Source organism: Hyperoodon ampullatus (assembly GCF_949752795.1).
Source record: "Hyperoodon ampullatus genome assembly, chromosome: 19".
In the NCBI taxonomy this organism is placed as follows: domain Eukaryota; kingdom Metazoa; phylum Chordata; class Mammalia; order Artiodactyla; family Ziphiidae; genus Hyperoodon; species Hyperoodon ampullatus.
The window spans coordinates 13,536,611-13,558,082 of NC_136932.1; the positions used below are offsets into that span (position 1 = coordinate 13,536,611).

General features: G+C 47.3%; 1 protein-coding gene across 2 annotated transcripts in view; it reads right to left on the reverse strand.

Annotated features, from left to right (window-relative positions):
* The window catches only part of FOXK2 (forkhead box K2), a gene marked incomplete at its 5' end in the record, with an annotated part of 68,900 nt that overhangs the window by 13,938 nt on the left and 33,490 nt on the right, over positions 1-21,472 (reverse strand). For both annotated transcript variants that reach the window (XM_079724795.1, XM_079724794.1), the window contains 4 exons: positions 578-771; positions 6,095-6,241; positions 9,950-10,097; positions 12,795-12,989. In XM_079724795.1, the coding sequence (XP_079580921.1) occupies positions 578-771; positions 6,095-6,241; positions 9,950-10,097; positions 12,795-12,989 (684 nt within the window). The remainder of the gene's footprint in view (positions 1-577; positions 772-6,094; positions 6,242-9,949; positions 10,098-12,794; positions 12,990-21,472) is intronic.

Genomic DNA, 21,472 nt, shown 5'->3' on the forward strand with positions numbered 1-21,472 from the left:
CCGCACAGCATGGGGCGGGACTGGTTGCTTCTCTAAGCAGCTCCCATCCACAGCCAGGCAGCAGGAGCCAGCAGCGTGCGAGCCGGCTGGGGCTCAAGACTTAACGTTACAGTCATTTCTTTTTTTGTTTAAAAACAGAAATCTACTAATGGAGCTAAAAATATGGATTTTAAAATCAGGCAGTTAACACTGTATAAACCAATCTTGAGTTTAAGCAGCTAAGATGTAGCTTTAAAGAGCTTTTCACATCCAAGAAAAAGGAAAAAACATTATTCATCAACGGGGCATCATGATATTGCCGACTCATCATATTGACAATATGCATTCAACAAAGCAACAGTGTTACACAGGAATAAAATTTAAGTAAAACTTTATAATCTGAATTGTTTCAGACCACTAGAAACAAAAATACAATGGGTGGCATCCAACACTTTTTTTTTTCCAAATCCCCAACCCAACATTTAATCATAATGCATTTGGTAATTCCTTCATTTTCAAAAGGAAAATTTACCAATACATCAAAGGTAAATTTACTGACCATTAAATGAGGTCTTTTTGTTTTGTCTTTTTTCCTTACCTAGACGAGAGCGGTCCCAGAGGGGTTCTAAAGCAAGGCACGCCCCTAGGCCGTCTTTTCCTAAAAGCCTGCTCTATTAATTTGCTTTCAGAGGCAGGATCTATCCTCCAGAATGAGCCTTTGCCTGGTTCTTCCTGGGAACGTGGTACTTTGATGAAATAACGATTCAGAGAGAGATTGTGGCGAATTGAATTCTATGAAACATAAAAAAATACGTAGAATTCATATATTTCTTTGCTGAGAAATAAAAATGTGCCCCAGTTTTAGTGCCCTGCAAAGGTCCTGCAGCTCTGTGCTGGAAGGAACCGGCCCTCCCCAAAGTGAAGGAGGAGCTGCGGGGTATGACTACTCAAGAGGCTGCGACGTGGCTTCTACAGAGGAAAAGACACAAGGACACGGGGCACTGTGAACAGCATGGCAGGATGGGCACAGGAGGCAAGGAAGGGAACTGGGGAACGGGGAAGGGGTGAGAAATCTATACCACACGGAAAGAGGCTATTTCCAACAGGAAAGACATCAACTTCCACCTTTTTACCAGGTAGGAAATCAAGGGCTATCACTGTGACCTCTCCCTGTTTGGAGAAGGACAGCACTGAGATCCACTATTCCTTTAAAATACTTTTTTAAGCACAAAATTAGCTTATAGAAACCGTCACAGCCTTTAAAATGAATAAATATAGCATAAGGTATTTGGCAAACCAGCAAAGGAGAAAAAATGAGCCAAAGTTTGAGAAATATTATTGACACCATCTTCCCGTAAAAGAACTTCTATATACTTTGATTCTCAAAATAATATTGTGAGGCACACTGAGAAAATTTTTCTCAATTCCTAAGTCCATTCTTCTTTCTATTACAAAAAGCTCAGCTCACAGTTTACACGTGATTTGAGGACAGCTCCCTGATGCACCGAAATCTGAGACTTACGAAAGGTCAGGAAAAGCTGGATGGAAGCCCTGCATTCAGATCCTTTCGGCATTTACATTAATGCTTAAATTTAAAATTAATAAATTAAACTATTAAAGTTTCAACCCAAACTAAAATTCTGGCTATCCAAAAATCATTTCTAAGTTCTCCAACTAACTTTCTAATAGAACTGCTAGTCACGACCTGAAATTCTGAATTCCCAGAGGTGGCTCAGAAATCAAAACATGTCAAATACTACCTTACAGCCAATCTAAGGGACTATTCAAGAACCAGACCAGTCACAGGCCATGACGAACCACCAATGCTTGTGGATGTCAGTCACCTCATTGGCAACATGAAGGGACAGGCTAAGCTATGTCTGTGATTTGTGAGATTGTTTGTAAGTAGATGTAGTATATTAGATTTAGAATATATGCATAACCACAGATACCTGCTATGACGTTTTATCATAGGGTTTGGCTGATAACCAACCCACACCTACCAACCCCTCCAGAAAATCGAATATGTTATTGGTGCCCCCATCAAGACAGAGAAGGCAATTCTTCTCCATCTGCATTCAGACCTTTAGAGTGTGGAGTAGAAGGCAGATTCTAAGAAAAAAGACTGAGAAGAGCCAGCCCAGATCATGACACTGGAGGACACTCTCACTGTGTACTGTGGGTGAGGGTCCAGAGTTCCTGACTGCACCGTGGGAGGCCAGCACCCAGATGGGAGCTCAGAAGTGACCACTAAGCCACAGTGCTGGGTGACATGTGACAAGGGAGGTGCCGAGCCTCAAGTGAAGGCTGGAACTGCACTGACTGAGGTGGAGGAGGTTCACATGCATGTTGTTAGGGGGAGAAAGGGAGGTTAGCACAGTGGGAATCTGGAGGCAGAAGTGCTACTTCAGGGGACTGGGCACTAGGATTTCTACCCACTGACAAAGGTCAGGACCAGGATCAGCAATACAGCTGTTCCGTTAACCCTCACACCACGGACAAACTGTACAGTTAAGTCCTTAGGTCAGGGAGTTGCTATTTTCTGTTCTGAAAATGTAACAGAACCCAGTCTGCACCATCAAAAGAGGGTCTAACGTCCTCTGCGCTCTGACAACAATCTCACAGACAAATGAGCCCAATTACTGGTCACCTGTGATTCTCCAGCCAACAAGACTCTAGAAAACACGAAGAGGTAATAAGAGATATTTAATGTATAAACAGACAGAATAAATAATTGTATTTCTAAGGTAATTTAAGGCCTTTGTAATTTGATCAAACCAAGCTATATACATTTAAACCACACTGATTCAATTCCAGTGACTCAAATTATTTTAAAGTATTCAGAGAGAAGGCAGGTTATTATTTAAAACTAAATACGAAGAAAAGGATCTGCAATACTGTGCACATTCTCTTTCCCCCACATTCTCCCCAGTAGGGGCTGCTTCCCAGAACCCAGCTGACAGAGGGGAAGGCGCGGAGCTGCCCCCTCGCGCCTGCTCTGTGCTGTCCTCCCTGAGCGCCTCCAGCCTCCCTGCCCATAACCTGCACTTCTCGTGGGCAGTGTGTGTCTGTCAGTCCCACTCAGCACTGAGCATTTGCCAGTGTGTATTCAGCACAGTAAGGACTTGTAAAGAAATTTAAGGGAAGGACCTTCCAGAGGAGAGTCCAGTGTGCACGGTGCGCGTGAGCACAAGTCACTCCCTCTACTTTCAGAAACCAGCTCTGGTCCTTTCAGAGGCCAAGAGCTCCAGAATTCTCAAACTTTTCAGTCACAACAAATACCTCAATTCTGAGCGGGGTAAAATTATAAGTCATAACAAAGTAAAACATTTTGGCATAAGTATGCAACCAAAAGAGATATGCCATCTTTCCAGCTAGTGTTACTCAGACCATCTTGCTTTATCCTCAGATTTGCTCCGGATTAGTCAAAAAGCTTTTGGGGGCTTCCCTGGTGGCGCAGTGGTTGGGAGTCCGTCTGCCGGTGCAGGGGACGCGGGTTCGTGCCCCGGTCCGGGAGGATCCCGCGTGCCGCGGAGCGGCTGGGCCCGTGAGCCATGGCCGCTGAGCCTGTGCGTCCGGAGCCTGTGCTCCGCAGCGGGAGGCCACAGCAGTGAGAGGCCCGCGTGCCAAAAAAAAAAAAAAAAAAAAAAAGCTTTTGGCATGGGTAGACTGCAAAATACCAAAAGCCAGTCTGAAAGGAGCCATGGATTTCCATTAAGTGCTCAGAACCGGCATGGTGGGAAGTGTCCACAGGCGTCATCTTAGGAACCGAGGCAGAGCAGGGGCTCAAGCACCGGGACCTGAGCTCTGAGACGCACGGCACTGCCATCTCCCCTGCCCCACTGGGGAGGGCAGGGTGCAGTCTGCAAATCCACACTTGAAAAATGGGCTGTTTTGGTTGACAGCTGTTGTTTTTTTTCTCAAAAGAAAAAGGATATGGGTCTTTGATGAAACAAGGTTGCAAAACAGAAGGCTTTTTGTTTTCAGCCAGGAGAGAGGGAATGGGAATGAGCCTTCCGCGTAGAGTCTGTAAGTGCAGTCCCTCAGGATGGGCAGCTCAGAGTCCCATGACAGAAAAGGACACATGCGGGCATGCTGGGGAGAGCAAGGACTGCTGAGGACAGGAATTTGAGTGCATATCCATGAATTAAAGGAGGGCTGGAGCAAGAAAGCCCTTTCTCGCTAAAATAGCTGGAGCAGGAGGTGTGAAATGTCCCAGGAACAGCCTTACACAGGCAAGAGGCGCAGTCACCCTTACGAACCTTTATCTGGACAGAAAAGAAGATGTTTCAATAAAAACAAGTGTTAATGACAGTTCAGTAAAGAGGGTGTTTATGACTCTCAGCTCTAAGTGGGCTGTGAAGCCACTTCAGGAGCCAGCAGCAATCAGTGTACTTAGGGGTCACCTCCGCAGGCCTCGCCTCTCTGTGATCACGGCCCCTCCTGACTGACTCACTCCCCAGGACCCCGAGGCCAGGAGGAGGTCGCCCTTCAGCCTTCAGTCTTCTTTAGCAAGAAAACCCTGTGATGCACGGAATCAGTTCTCCCGTAAATGGATGCTACAAAGCACAGGGAAATACGACCAGAAGGGAAACACACCACTGAAAGTCTGGCCAGGCTTTTCAGAAACACTCACTCCCATTACAACCCAGCTCACTGGCATTTCAAATCATCAGAATTCTACACACAGCTCCTGGACAGGACACTCTGTGACAGACCTCACCTGCCTGTGCCCAGGGAGCTGTGTGACATGGACATGGATATAGACTGTCGTCTGCTTCTGCTTCTTTTGTTTTTCATTTTCTTTGAAGCACAAGTTCACTGTTACAGAGTAAAATACGGTAAGTACTGCTGGGACCTAATTGTTCATCATCGTAAGATAACTGCCAGGTAGCTGGATACGGAAGTGTTCTCCCGAGCCACTGTTTCCCTCATGGCCAACTAAGAAATGCCACCTTGCTGTGAACAGGAAGGCGGGCAGGGCACAGATGCTCCAAGCCAGGAGGATAGGCTAGGTCTCATTTTGTACCTTTAGTCTTTACATGACTAAAGACCCCTTACAGAGGAAGTAGCCAGGATTTGGCTGGAACACTATTTTTATTAAAACATGTTTATACATCTGCAGGTAGAAGAAAAGTCTTTACCCTCCGTTAAACAGAATGGCTTACCCCCACAACCCCGCCCACATCACTTGATTATGGTTATGGTTCAACAGATGCATTTTTCCAAGGATCATTTACTCATTAAGCCTCAAAGGAATTCTGTAGCCATTCCTGGTTACTTAATAAATTCAAAATATGTAAATGTATGTTTCTTCTCTCTTTTGTGATGCTTTTACTGTTTCATACTTCAAACTTACCCTTTCCCATACTGTCTGAATTAGTGAGGTCCTACTAAACACCTAGTAAATGGCCACACATAACACAGACACGCAGAACAAGGAAAAACATACACAATGTAGAGGTTTAAAAATTAAACTAAATTAAAAAGCTAAACAACGGAAATACTATGCACCAATTTCAAAGTGTCCTCTGAGGAGGCCTGGATTCACAGACAGCCTAGGAATAGGCTGGAAGTACAGGTGGACAACTGAAACAGGGCAGCGCTGTGTTCATCTGTTTTGTATACTGGCCAACTGGAGGAGGTATCTTTTGAAGAAAGGGTTCCTCAGTAAAACAGTTTGAAAACCATCTCTGTGCAAACTTCAAAAAGCTACGTATGTCAGCAGACGTATAGCTAAGGAAGACAGAAGAATGCCAAAGTAAATGGATGGACAGGATTTTTAACTCTCCCTCACCTTAGACACATGAACTGCACTGGTCCAAGAGAAACATCTCAAACGATCCACACCTTTCCCATCCATGGAGACCGTAACAGTAAGAAACAGTGCTGAGATTTCTTCTAGAACCACTATTCCTCCCGCTCTGCGCTAAGGAGGTCAGAGAGAGCGTGGCGACAGCAGGCCTCTTCCTTCCTCGGCCCAAGAGACCCTCACTCGTCTCAGTCTACCTGTGCCCCAGCTACATACATAGCAGCTCAGTTCTCTTCTCATTTGCCAACCAGCATCTACGAGACATGTAACAGAAACATCTAATAACAACTGAAATGGATTTACCTGCCAGCCCTTGTCCGCAGTCCTGTAGTAGGGATAGTTTTTCGTGATGTGCGTATAAATTCCATTTAGGGTGAGTTGTTTATCAGGAGCCATCGTAATTGCTTGTACGATTAATTGTGCATAGGAATAAGGTGGCTTTGAATCATCCTGTGTTTAAGTTAAAAAAAAAAAAGTATTGAAGTTATCAAAATTTTTACTAAAATTCAGGATTCTTGACATTTTTGAGCATTCCTATGATAATGCTTAGTTTTCCTTCCTACAGAAGTAATCTAATATGATGGGGGGAACTCCCTGGCAGTCCAGTGGTTAAGACACAGCGCTCTCACTGCTGAGGGCCCAGGTTTGATCTGTGGTCAGGGAACTAAAATCCCCCAAGCCACGTGGCAGGGGGAAGAAAAAAAGTAATATAATATGATGGGAAAGCATCTGGAAAATTGGGAGGAAGCAAATGGATGCATGTAGAGCAGCATAAAAAAGAACATTAAAACCACATAAGGAAAAAGTCCAAATGGTAAAAATGAAAATAATAAGAAAATGAGAAAAGCTGCCTCACCTCAGCAGGGTCCACAGCATGCACACTAAGCCATGCCAGAGGCCCATCACGTGGCTCTAGCAGTCAAGTGAAGAGCTGGGCCAGGACAGTGGTGGCAAAGGGTGGAGTGAGCCACCCTCTCTCAGGCCCCTGTGGGGGTCCTCATACACACAAGGAGATGGGGCAAGAATGCTGAACACCCCAGCGCCGGAGTGAGGACCACTCAGAAACTAGTGTCCATCAAGAGGCTCCTCCTGTAAGAAAACCCCACACAGAGGAGAGCACCAGGAGCCAGACACAGGGTTCCCACACCAGGGTCCAAGGCACTCGGGCAGGCATTGTTCAGGTGTGCAGGGCTGCCATGCACACCGCAGGATGTTGGCGTTCCTGGTCCCAGCACACTCAAGGCCACCAGTGGCTCTTTGCCATTGTGACAACTCAGAACCCCATACACATGCACAAGGCCACTGGGGAGACGGTGCACCTCTGGCTGTGAACTGGGAAATACACATATCAACAGAGAAACCACAAAACGTAACGCTGAATGTAAACAGTAAGCTGCAAAAGAACACATTCAAGATGACACTCCTTACATGAGGTTTAGAAATGAACAATTTAGATACTGTTTAGAGATAAATACAAATAGGCAGACAAGCAGAGGACTGTAGGATGGGTGAGGAAGGAAAGTGAAGTGCCAAAGAACGGAATGCAGGCTTCACCTGTACAGGCTAACTTTAGTCCTGACAGCTGGCCGTGGGCATGTGCTCTGCACTGGAAGACTGAACCACCTGTTATCCCAGCACCCCACTTTTATTTACTTTTTTTTTTTTTTTTTGCAGCACGCGGGCCTCTCACTGCTGTGGCCTCTCCCGTTGCGGAGCACAGGCTCCGGATGCACAGGCTCAGCGGCCATGGCTCACAGGCCCAGCCGCTCTGTGGCATGTGGGATCTTCCCGGACCAGGGCACTAACCCGTGTCCCCTGCATCGGCAGGCGGACTCTCAACCACTGCGCCACCAGGGAAGCCCCATTTTTTATTTTTTAAAATATTTATTTATTTGGCTGCACCAGGCCTTAATTGTGGCATGTGGGTGTGGCCTGCGGGATCTTCGTTGTGACGTGCGGGATCATTAGCTGCGTCATGCAGGATCTTTCATTAGTTGCGGCATGTGGGATCTCTTTTAAGTTCATGTGGGATCTAGTCCCCTGACCAGGGATTGAAGCCGGGCCCCCTGAATTGGGAGTCTGAGCCACAGGATCACCAGGGAAGTCCGTTAGCACCCCATCCATCCATTCACTCATTCACTCATTCATTAATTTATTTATTAATGGCTGCATTGGGTCTTTGCTGCTGCGCACAGGCTCTCTCTAGTTGCGGCGAGTGGGGGTTACTCTTCGTTGCAGTGCACGGGCTTCTCATTGCGGTGGCTTCCCTTTGCTGTGGAGCACGGGCTCTAGGCGCGCGGGCTTCAGTAGTTCTGGCACTCGGGCTCAGCAGCTGTGGTTCGCGGGCTCTAGAGGGCAGGCTCAGTAGTTGTGGCTCACAGGCTTATTTGCTCCGCGGCATGTGGGATCTTCCTGGACCAGGGCTCGAACCCGTGTCCCCTGCACTGGTAGGCTGATTCTTAACCACTGCACCACCAGGGAAGTCCCCAGCACCCCACTTTTAAATAGCTGATATTTCCTGAGCACTTGGACCAGGCTCTGCCCTGTCTGTCCCCTGAGGGAGCTCACGCTGAGTTACAGGAAAGGGACGGTGGAATGGCTGAGCTGGAGTCCACACAAGGTGAGAGTACAAAGCCTTCCTCACTGTGCCTATGCTGCTGTGTTTCCTTGTTATCTTTCTTCTATACATTTCAATTTTTTAAAAAAGCTTTTTTATACTGAAAAACATAATACAGACAGGAAAGTCCATAATACATCCATATCAGGTAAAAACAAAATTTTGTAAAATGAACAACAGTATGACCAACACTAGGTCAAGAGAGAACACAGCCCACGTATCAGTAGCTTCCTCACGCCCCCTCTGCCTCCCAGAGAGGCCACCACTATTCCTGACATTTTATACTAATCATAACCTTACTGTGACTTAAGTCTTAGCATCTAAGAATGCATCTTGAAACAATTTAGTTTTGCCTGGTTTTAAACAGGCAAATGGACTATGGACAAAAATGGAACCAACAGAGGGTGCCCCTCTGTGTCTGCCCCCGCCCAGCACCCTGTGCAAGAGGCTCCTGGCTGCTGTGGAGAGACAGTGCCCAGCCACGGCTTATCCATTCCCATGGCTATGACGTGTCCTATGACACGAATATACCACATTTTATAAATACATAAAGTAACACTATGCCTGGTTTTATTTTATTTTTTCACGTAGCATTATATCAAGAGCACTTCCATATCAGTAACTATGTCACATAATATCCCCTTACTTAATCATTCTTCCCTCAGTTAGGGGCATTTAGGTTGCTTTCAATTTTCTGTTTTATATGAACTTTTGTTTTGAGATTTTTGTCCATTTCCCTTAAATGAAGTCCTAGAAGGGGTATTACTGGGTCAAAGAATAGAAATAGGCAGGGTCCTACTGTGGGCCATCAATAATTACCATCCAGGGACTTCCCTGGTGGTCCAGAGGTTAAGAATCTGCCTTCCAATGCAGGGCATGTGGGTTTGATCCCTGGTCAGGGAACTAAGATCCCACATGCCGCAGAGCAACTAAGCCCGTGTGCTGCAACTACTGAGCCAAAGCACCACAACTACTGAGCCCGCGCATGCCCCAACTATTGAGACTGAGCACCCCGCAGCCTGTGCTCCACAACTAGAGAGAAGCCCACGCACCGCAACGAAGAGCCTGCATGCCACAATTAAGATCCAATGCAGCCAAATAAATTTTAAAAAATAATAATAACTACCATCCAAATGGGGGACTGATGTGTCCTCTCTAAAGTGTGTGTTTGTGTGCGTATGTGTTCACATGTACATTCAGACATGTGTGTGTGCAACCTTCAGCATCTGGGAAAGGAGAACTAAATCCCAAGAGTGGTCTCCTAGGACACCAGGCAGTGACCTTGTGAGGACCAAGGGTTCAAGCTCTCAGCACCCGGGCCCATAGCTGCCACCAAGGAGGGCCCAGTGCTGAATGACCAAAAGAATGCATCTCTAGTGCCCCGCACTGAGAACATGCTCAGCAATGACCCAACATCCGCGCAGACGTGCACTTCTCAAAAGGCCCTGGGGGGGATGTTCCTTGACATGCAGGCAATGCAGTGAGGACAGCTGGCTCCCCAACAGGCCCTGGGTTCTGTTTCGAGGCTATAAAACATTTACCTTTGGGCTGTCTCCACCTGAAGCTTCCTTCTCATTTTCTGGCTGTGAGTTGTCGGCCATTAAATTGAGGTCAGATGGTATCACACGGCCCATTTTGTACCCTGAAGACCCTGCTCCCCGGGGGCTGGATGGACAGGAGTTCGCAGCACTGTGGACGAGAAAAGGTTGTTCCTATCAGTCTATGGGAAAACGTACATCACACTGTGTTTCAATAACCGACTCTTAATTCAAGGAAAACAAATTTTAAAAGTAAGAGAACTTCAGCATTTTCCATGGAAAAATGGACTCATTGACTCTGTGAAATTTAAGATCACCCTAAGAAATCAGGTATTTGCTTCCACACGTGTCGTCTTAGGAACTTACCAAGGACACAGAACCATGCATGATGGCTCCAGGGCTCAGCCTGGTAGAGGGACACAGACCACTGCTCTGCTCGCCCCCTCCCACCAGAGAGCTGAGGACAGGCTGTGACAAAGGACATGGCTTCCAGCTACACCGGAAAGGTCAGGGGGAGTCTGAAGAGAGGGGGACAGCAGCGAGGCTGAAGACAGGATGCACAAAGAGGGGAGGAGGCCATGGATACAGACAGGCAGGCTGTGACGGGTTCACAGGGAACACCCAGAAATCAGAAACAGGAACCTGTTTTCAAACATGCACTTTTTTTTTTTTCCACAAGGTAGGGCTTGGCCATGATGCTGAGAATGTTCTGATTCTTGATCTCTGCTGATTAAGAGCCACATTCATTTGTGATAATTCACCAAGTTATGTATTTAACTTATTCTCCCTTTTCTGTACAGTATTATACTTTACAAAAGAGAACAAGCTACTGAAATGGAAGGATGCCAAGATAAGATTGTTTTTAAAATCCAGTAAGTTATAGAATAGTATGTATGGTTAGATCTCACTTATGTTTTGGATAAAAAAAAGTCAAGCATTGCAAATGTATAGAAAATTTCTGGGAAAAATACCTAAGAAACAGTAGTTACCTCCAAAAAAACTGAACTGGAAAGGAGGGGCTCAGGAGGTGGAACAACACACTATTACCTGGCACCCTCTGAAGCACTACTGGACTCTCTACCATGAACATGCACCGTCAGTATATGCACTCACCCACGAAACAAGTGTTTATTACCGCATGCCAGGAACAACTCTTAAAGCACTGGGGAGAGAGGAACAAGACAGATGGCAGGACCACACTCTTGGCACTCCTGCTTTATGATTTTAAAACTAGCTAACATAAATGAAGGGTCAGTGTGGTGAGTGGCCCCACTGGCTGGGTGGTGGGGGGCTCCACCACCGTGAGCTGTCTCAACGGTGGGAGGGGGGTGCTCTGCTGCTCAGTGCTGGCGGTGGGGTATGGAGAGGGGATGAGCAAGGATAACAGGATGAAGATGGGGCAGGGGGTGAGGAGAGACTGCATCAGCTCCTGACCCAATCCCTAAAGCTTCTAACCACCTCCAGTTCCCTGAGCGCCCACAGAACTTCTGTCTCCACATGGCCGGGCAGTGTGTCAGTGATCTGACCCTAAGGCTGCTGCTTCCACTGTGGGCTGCTGTCCCACGTACGTAAACATGGGCTTTCTCCTCTTCCTCTGTGAATTCTGTGCACTTTTCACACAGTGCTGAATAAAAATCGGGGCACCGGCTGCTGACTTCTGCTTACCCACTGCCACACTTACTACCTGGTCCATCTAGTCACATACAGACAAATTCAACCAAGTGGGAGAGACAGAGGCAGCATCCTCAGCAGAGCAGCCATGGCAGGGGGCAGAGAAGGGGCCCAAGAGCAGCTGCACTCACATAACACCAAGCAAGGGTGCAGCCAGAGTCTACCTGACACTCCTTCCAGGCCTTTCCAGAAGGATACCTTTCTGTCCGTGCTGGCTTTTAAGATAAGAAACAGAAGTGTCCGACTGAAAGCTACAACCCAGAGCTGCCAGTGTTCCCTCTGTGCCCTCCTTGCTCTGCTACATGTAGGGGTCAGTCCCAGTGCACGAGGCAAGGCCTTCTCTGCCTGCCAGCCATGCCCTGAGGACACACCTGGACAGTAGGAGATTGGCTCTCAAGAGAACCAAATGTGTTCCTTTTGCACCTAAGTCTAACATTACTCACATGGAAGAAGATGCCTGAATACATACTTCACTCTTCTAAGAACCAACAGAACACAGGAGGACCGACCATCTGAGCCCTGTCCTAGGGTCACGCCTGCTGGTCCCGGGCAATTCCTGACCTGACCCTCAGCTACTGCCCCCTGAAAGCACCGCACAACATGACCATCTCGCACTGGGTTATGCGGTGGAGAGCACGCCTTGAGGCACCATCCTCCACTTCCTGAGGCTCCCAGTCTCTCAGGACATCAGGACAAACAGAAGTTTGTCACCTCACTGTGGTCAAACTCAGTAATCCAAAGTTTAAGTCATCAGAATTTGCATGAAATTGTAGCAAACAAAAAAACTCAAAATGCAACTGAAAACCCACCTCACACTTTAGACCAATAAGACAAATCATCTATTCTTTAAACTTACACTCAAATAAAAGAATCCACAAGTGAAAACAAGGAACATTTGGGAACTGTGTTTCATATGCAGGAAACTTAAGAGCAAACAGTGCTCAGAAACTAAACAATATTATAAGTGCCCTCAACATCTCCCTCTCCATGTAGGTCAGCACCAGGGAAGGGAGAAGATGTCGCTGTGCGCTGCTGCCCACTACTGTGACGTACGATGGCTTCTGAATGTCCCACAGCAAGAGGCAAGGACTGCAATGTGAACAGGGTCATGTCCACCTTGGCACATGCACATCCTGACCCCACGGTGACCCCGCCTACCATGTAAGCTGCTGTGTACCTGATGGTTCCTGTGGGGGAGGGGAGGGGGCTGATGAGGTGGGCCATGGTGTCTGGAATGTTGATGGTCAGCGGCGAGATGTGAGCCTGCACGGGCTTCACAGGGGACTCGGGCGCTTCCTGTTTCTCCCTCTTCTCGCTGGACAGGGCAGTGAACGTGATCTTGATGTTTGTGCTCGGGAACCTGAACGTGCACCTAAAAAAGAAAAGCCAACTGTCAGCGCCCATCTGCCGATCGGTGGGCAGGATGCCCCACCCACAACAGGTCGCAGAGCCCGAGTGTCCCCAAACATACTGGAGCCTCGACTTGCATGGAAGAGTCGGAGAGAAGCCCACTTCAAGTTCACCTCACATGTTACAAGTCGATTAATGAGTGAAACACAAAGGAGGCATCACATGATTTAAAAACACTAGTAAGCAAAAACATCATTTAGACCAGCTCAACAGGAAGAAAAAAAAAAGGGGGAGAGGAGACTCAAAAACCACTTAATCTACACTGGGTAGGGTCTGGAGACAGGCTTGGGATCTGGAGATGTGCTCTTGGCATTGAGTGGGTGGAGGCCAGGCAGGAATGCTGCTAACTCCGCAGTGCATGGACGGTCCCATCACAAGGAGGAGGCGCCCCAGGCACGCCCCTCACCTTCTTACCTCTGATGACATCTCTTGCCCAGCCCTTCTCTCAGGTTCCCACTCTAGTCTGTCTGCAGCCAGTAGCCAGGGTATTTCTAAAACAGCAAGATCTGCATGTGGTGTTCAAAGATACAAAAAGGCCAGCTTCGGTATCTTCTGCCCTCGGGGCACAGCCCTTTCCTTCTCGAGGTCCTTCTCTCATGCTGTCCTCCCTCCACTTTAATACCCCAGAGGCCCCCACCCCACTGTGGGTCAGACCCCACATCCCTGCCTCTTGTCCGTTCCTCCCCTTGCTCACTACCCAGGGGTCCCCTCCTGCCCCTCAGCTGCCTATCCAAGGGTCTCCTTACCGCCCCACGCCCTCCCCTTGCTGCCTTGTTCCTCATTTCACTCTGGCCACATGATTCTATGTTACCCCACTTTTGCTTGTTGTCACCCCAATAGGATACAACCTCCATTAGAACAAAGCTCAGTTCACTGCTATAAACTGGAGACCAGAAGAGTCCCTGGTATATACAGAGAAGGCCCTCAGTACACACTTGTTGGAATTAATAGTGCCCAGTTTCATACATTAAAAAGGTAATTAAAACAAGCAAATCGGGCTTCCCTGGTGGCACAGTGGTTGAGAGTCCGCCTGCTGATGCAGGGGACACGGGTTCGTGCCCCGGTTCGGGAAGATCCCACATGTCGCGGAGCGGCTGGGCCCATGAGCCATGGCCGCTGAGTCTGCGCGTCCGGAGCCTGTGCTCCGCAACGGGAGAGGCCACAGCAGTGAGAGGCCCGCGTACCGCAAACAAAACAAAACAAAACAACAAAACAAAAAAACAAGCAAATCCCATGAGCCCACAATTGCAGCCGCCCCTTTGTCGCCAGCATGAGATTTGAATAATCAGCTCCAGGCCTAGAAAAGAAGGGGATTAAGACCCCACTGGCCTTAATTTCTAGCACAATATATATAACAATTATGGGAGTAAGGAAGTTTCCTCCTTTTCCTCCCATCTGTAGTTCCCGAGCCCCTGTCCTCAGGTGATAGTCACTGTTCACCAGGAAGGCCAGGCTGTGAGAACAAGCATCGTGACCCAGCACGAGGGCATCCGATCCTGCAGAGCAGTTACCTCTCTGTGCCTGTTTCCTCATCCACAGAACAGATGACAGCATCTATCTCTGAGAGTACCATGAGGATTAATTCAAATATTTATCAAACACTCAAATGTTTATTAAAATGAAAAAACCAAACTACCTTCAGCCCCACTGTAAGATGTCAATAGTACTTGCTTTTCCTACAGTTGGACACTCACCATCCACTGTGTTGTTCGTCCCGTCATCACCTGGGAACTCACAGAAGCCCAGGCTGCACCACAGGAGCAGCACACCCACCTGCCTGTCCTCCATGTGCCACGGAAGCAACAAAGCACTGTGCACAATTCCAACACGGGAATGTGAGAATGGGACTCCTCCCTCCCCCAAGGGGTACCTACATGTCTCCCGGGGTTTATTTCTGCTTTCCACAAAATAGGACCACACCCTGCATGTTGGCCCTCAGTCTGCACGTTCCCTCAGTGTCACCCACAGGGTCTGTTCGCACAGATGGCTGAGCGCTGCCTTCAGGGCTAGCACCACCACATGGAGGACTTCCTTCCTTTGTATCCTATTCCCAAAGTTTCCAATTAAAGACAACAATCGTCTCCACGGCACAGGCGCCATCCATAAACCTCAGCCTCCAAGGGCACAGAGGGCATCTAAAGCAATGCAAGGTACTGTCAGGCCACCTGCTGACAGCCTCTGACCGACAGCATGTGAGAGTGTCCCGGCCATCAGTGGACACTGCCACTAACCCCACCCCCTTGACAGGTGAAAATGGTATCTCTGTTTGCATCTAAGCATGAACTTCTCATACGTGTATGAACCATGAAACACACTTAAAAGCTACCCAGGTAGTCTGGTAACTTTCTGTTTTTTAATCTGAGTTATGATTACATGGATGAGTTCCTATTAGTGAAAATTCATCGAGTTACGCATGTATGAAACATACACTCTTCTGTGTATGTAGTATACTTCAATAAAGAGTTGTGTTTTTTTTAATAAAAAAAGCCATCTGTAGATGGATACAGAAATTGGTAAAATGTTGATAACATGTCAGGGAGTTCACAGAATATTTCCTATACTTTTGGGTTAACAATGGCGTATTTCTTTACCTGGGCACCCATGTTATAATTATAACCGATTTTTCTACGTAGGTTACATTCGAAGCAAAATACATCAAAACGGTGTTTGAGTTCTCTATGGAGTTCCATTAGTGATGAAATCTTTGTTCCCCTTTAGGGAATGTGAATGGCCACTGCTTGACTTTTCTAAGCTAGAAATAAAAAAACAGTGGGATAGGGACTTCCCCGGCGGTCCAGTGGTTACGGTTACGACTCCATGCTTCTACTGCAGGGGGCCCAGGTTGGATCCCTGGTCAGGGAACTAAGGTCCCACATGCCACACAGTCAAAAAGAAATAAAATAAATTAATAAAATAAACAAAGCTTTATTACAGAGACTAGGTAGCCCAGCCCACCCTACCCAACACGTTAAAAAAAAATAGTGGGATAATTTTAATTAGTTGTTTCACAAAAGTAAAAAGAGCAGCAAAACATTAAAACAGCAGACAAAGCAAGGTGAGTGTCAGATCTCTGTCTCCCCGCCACCACCACCAAGAGGCTGTTACGTCTGGGCACACTGGTCCTCGTTCCCATGAAGCACTTCAGGTCATGGAAAGGGTTGAAGAGCCTAAAAGATCCTATACGGATTTGGGAAATTAAGAGCATGCTGCCCGGGTCTCACACCGCTTCGTACCATCACAACACCTAACACCGTGTGCTCTTTAAAAATACTTCAACTGATCCTGCAAGATTTGTAATAAAGCTCAGTATAAAAACATGCATCTGTTTATGAGAACTGAGAAATATGACAAAATAACAGAGAAAAGGGAAAGATTTTAAAATGAACAATAAGAAAAACCAGACAGCAGAAAGCAGAACGGCAAACCCCTAAGCAAAAAATGACCAGGTGCTGAGCACCTCTAAGAAGCCGCACAACTTGAGCCACAAATCAAAACTGAAGCAACACAACAGCTGATGGTTTCAATCTTAGGCAAGGACCCTGATAAAAACTAAGTTTCTTTTACTTGAATAAACATTAACAATTTTAATGTGGATTCAGAGTTGCAAATATCCTTTTCTTCACCTCTCTCTTAGTCTCCTATACTTGGTGACAGGCATTTTTCTTGTTGGAATGGAAACTCTTACAAATGAGATATGCAAGCCAATGGCTTGGGTCTAGAGCTCTGAATTTTCAGATTCACAGAGAAGCTCTAAGGATTCTGAAGACCTGTTTTTATTTATTTATTTAGTTCGTTAGTTACTTAGTTATTTATTTTTGGCTGCACTGGGTCTTCGCTGCTGCGCCCAGGCTTTCTCTAGTTGTGGCGCGCAGGGGTCACTCTTCATTGCGGTGCGCAGGCTTCTCCTTGCAGTGGCCTCTCTTGTTGTGGAGCACAGGCTCTAGGCGTGCAGGTTTCAGTAGTTGTGGCGCACGGGCTTAGTTGCTCTGCGGCATGTGGGATCTTCCCAGACCAGAGCTCGAACCCATGTCCCCTGCATTGGTAGGCGGATTCTTAACCACTGTGCCACCAGGGAAGTCCCTGAAGACCTGTTCTTTATATATCAATACAAAGCCAGGCCTTGCTGCAAATACTTCAACACTAACATCACACAGCTAGGCAGAAATAAGCCATATTGAAATAAGTCTCCAACCAAACAGAAAGTCAAATTTAGTGATATCTTTATGCAAAGCAAGTTCAAACAATTAACCAATTAGGCAAACTATTCCCTACAACGAAGTCCAACTGGGCCACTTCAGAGGTGTAGCTGGCCTCAGGAAGAGGTTGGCTCCCATACCCTTTACACCACAGAGGACGGGACAGGCAGGAACAGTGGTCTGGCCCCACAGCACCACTCGGAAAGGTGAGTGCAGCAGATCAGCCTTCCACCTCAGCACCCACAGTGATGGCAGGCCCCAGGGGGGACGGCTACCATGTCCCCCAGCCTCCTGTCATCCTTCTCTGTCATGGCACAGATTACTCAGACACACTTCCTGAGTTGGAAGAATCTCCCCACAAGTGGGCTCCATTTCTACCTACTTAAAACAACATGTCTGAATGCGATTCACACAGTCATTATTAGGACAACTCTGGAGTCCCTCAGTTTTTTTTTTTTTTTTTTTTTTGCGGTATGCGGGCCTCTCACTGTTGTGGCCTCTCCCGTTGCGGAGCACAGGCTCCAGACGCGCAGGCCCAGCGGCCATGGCTCACGGGCCCAGGCGCTCCGCGGCATGTGGGATCCTCCCAGACCGGGGCACGAACCCGTATCCCCTGCATCGGCAGGCGGACTCTCAACCACTGCGCCACCAGGGAGGCCCTGGAGTCCCTCAGTTTTTAAAGGGTATTTTAGAAAGTTTAATGGGACGAGGCCTGCAGATGCCACCCTCATGGCCAGGGCACAAAGCAGCAACAGTATCCCTGCCGTGGGGCACCGAGAAGACACTGCCTCACCTTTGGATTTCCTGCTAAAAATAACAAACCCAGATCTCACCAAGAGGAAACATCAGACAAATATTCTACAAAACAATGGGACTTTCCTGGTGGTCCAGTGGTTAAGACTCCACGCTCCCAATGCAGGGGGCTCAGGTTTGATCCTTGGTCAGGGAACTAGATCCCACATGCCGCAACTAAGAGCCCACATGCTGGAAATAAAGATCCTGCATGCCGCTAAGACCCAGCACAGCCAAATAAATAAATAAATAAATAAATAAATAAATATTAAACCAAACAAACAAAAAACCCCAACTTTCTCCAGTTCCCTAAATCTATGACCTGCTAACTTCCTATCTCACCCCCAGCAGATGACCCTACTTCTTTAAAAAAAAAACCAAAAAACAAAAATCAACATAGAAGACACAGAAAGGCCAAGGAACAGTCACAAATGAGAGGAAAGTTCAATGCATGTGTGATCTGACTCTAGAAAAAGGGCATCAGTAAATGACTGCTAATCCAGTTAAGGCCAGTGGGTTAGGTCACAGTGTTCTATCAACGCTAATTGGTTCTGGTACCTGGGCTGTGGTTATGGAAGAAAATTTCTTAGGAAATATACATGGAAATACACATGGAAATATTTTAGAGGTAAAAATGCATCATGTATGCAGCTTATTCTCAAAATTTTCAGGGAAAAAACAGAGCAATGAAGCAAGTGTGGTAAATGTTAATATCTGGGGAATCTGGGAAAATGAGAATCTCTGTTCTATTTTTGCAACTTTTCTATAAGTCTGAGTAATTTCAAAGAAAAAGAAAAAAATTTGGAAACTTTCAAGATGTCCAATGCAAAGCTTGATGATCTAGGCCGTGCCACTCTAGGTGTCGCGGGGCCTGAGCCAGGCCAGGAACTGTGTCATGAGCCATGACAGGGTGAGCATACACACAGAGTGTTTGGAAACCATTTACTCTTCTACTTTTCAGAGTGGACCTTCTCCACAGACAGTCTGAGAGCCCTGCTCTGGGACACACCTTCATCATGATCTGTCTTCTATACACTTCAGAATCCCACCAAATTCCAAGGACAATCTTGTGGGACACCTGACATAGTTATGAAATGTCACCTCACTGCAATTCTTATCAACTCCAGACCCTCCTCCAGAGTCTGTTTGTCCCTGATAGTCAGCCTCGGGCTAAGCAGGGAAATACAACCCCAGTTCTGGAGTTCACAGGACAGGCTCATGGCCACATTCACACAAGTGCCCTCACATTCACCCAACACAGTTGGTGTCTGTTAAACCTACACACCGTCCCATCACTGGGCTTCCAGCCTGTGACCCAAGAAGCTGTGGTTTGGGGTGACACCATACTCCGTACTCTGGATTTCTTCTCTCCTGGGAAGAAGATGTGTCCCATCCTACATATAACAATATTCACACAGAACAGCATCTCCCTACCATGTTCCTAGAGCACAGCACTGAGTGTCCTGACAGCCAGCACAGGCTGGACCCTGCTGTTCTACGAACGGCCCAATGTCTCTGTGGCTCACAGCAGAGGTCTGGGTCCAGCTCCTACCGTCCACCCCCCCCGAAGTGGCTGCTTGTGGCTGCCCTGCTCCACGTTTCCCTCACTCTGGGGCCCAGGCTGATGCAGTGGCTCCAGTGAGGATACTGCTGGTTCCAAGGCAGAGAGAAAAGACAGAAGGTGCGAGTTCCGTGGCCACACCTGCGGTCAATGGGCAGAAAGGCTTACACCGAGGACCCTCCCCACACACCACCACCTCCCTAGTGTTAGCAATCCCAAGGGATGTCTGGAAAATCATTTCAAGTCCTTTCAGCTATGCAACTGGCCACAGAGACATTAGCTGAGCTGCTGACCTGCTCTCCAAGGGAAGAAATGAGAGGCCAGTTACTCTGTCATTCACCTCTGACAGCTGACAAAGATAATCGAATAAGAAGGGGAAGACAAACCGATCATTTAATCTTGGGATTGGCAAAGGAAAGACTGTGTTAATAAAAATAACATGTCACACAGGGTGGATGGACAGTGCTCTGAGGCCATCGATGACTTGCTATGAGCAGCAGTGATTGCCAAGGAGGAATGCAACAGGATCTTCTGCATTTGAAGAAATGTGTGGACAGTTACATCCAAGACTGGATCGGGAGGTAAGGGGGGAAATGAGGAAACCAGTGAGGAGGCTTCCAAGGAGCCGGGGTGTGCAGTGCTCACACCACGTGAGGCAGTGAGGACAGGAAGAGGAGACGGGATCTGACTGGTGGGAGATGGAAATAAACGGCCCTGATGACCCACCAATATGTGTGGGCACAGAAGGGAGAAGACCGCAGATGACTGGCTTCACATCTGGCTTGTGTGACTAAGAATGTTGGTACCAATTACTGAGATGCGGATGGATGAGGAACAGGCTGGGGGGTGCAATGGCTAAGTGGACACATGACCTCTGAGGTGCCTGTTACCCATAATCCCAGGGGGACGTCCAACGAGCCCCTCCTGAAACCTGAACAGGCACACTCGGTGTCCTCGGCAGTGAGAGGGTACATTCGCCACATCACAGAGGAGAAAGAGCCTAAGAAACTCAAGCAGCAGCTCTGGTGGAAGAGAACAGCCTTCAGGACTCAAGCAAGCATTCCCCTGTGGCAGGAAACACTATTGTGGGAGTTTAACAATGGGTTCCAGTCCCAACTCAGTTATGATGGCAAGCCATGCCTCTTTTTTATCTTTTGCAAAAATGGAAGAAAAATTCCTCTCCTTTCCAAACCCTGAGGCGGACTTAGCCAAAAAGGCACTTTAAATGGGCCTATATAATACGCTTTGATCATTCTACTAGTTTCCTCTAATTTTTGACAGAAATATCACAACTTTTACTACAACCTTTAATGAATTGTAGCCCTTAATCAATCACATTTGTCAGTGACTCATAAATCACTCCCCCACCTGGGGCTGCCTTTTCTGTGGCTCCAAGAGCAACATGTCCACACCACCAGTCAGCCCTACCCGCTGGTCACGCTGAGCTGCCACCACCATGGGTCTGAAAGGGCCACTTAGAGCCCTTCGCCCCAGAAGAAGGTATGTGGAGGGGCAGCTCATCAGCTCAGGAGAGGGCTGCCCCTCAGAGGAGGTGTCTTTGGGAGGCCAGCAGCCACTTATTAAGGAGCACAAGTCACAGGTCGACAGCCTGACCCACTATAAGACAGGTTAGGACAATGAAGACCATACTGGAAGGAGCCCGAAACCCTAAGTAGTCCACAATTTTCTCTGCTGCTCCTCTGCGGTAAACCTCAAGCAACACCTATGACCTCACTTGACTTCTTACCCTGAAAAATGATAAAACATTCTATAAAACGCATGAAACACAATGGTGTTTATTAAAAGAGGCCACATTACTATAGTTTTTGTTGGGTTTAGCATGAATTTTTTATATATAATAAAGCTATTCCTTCTTTTTTAAATTTATTTTTTATT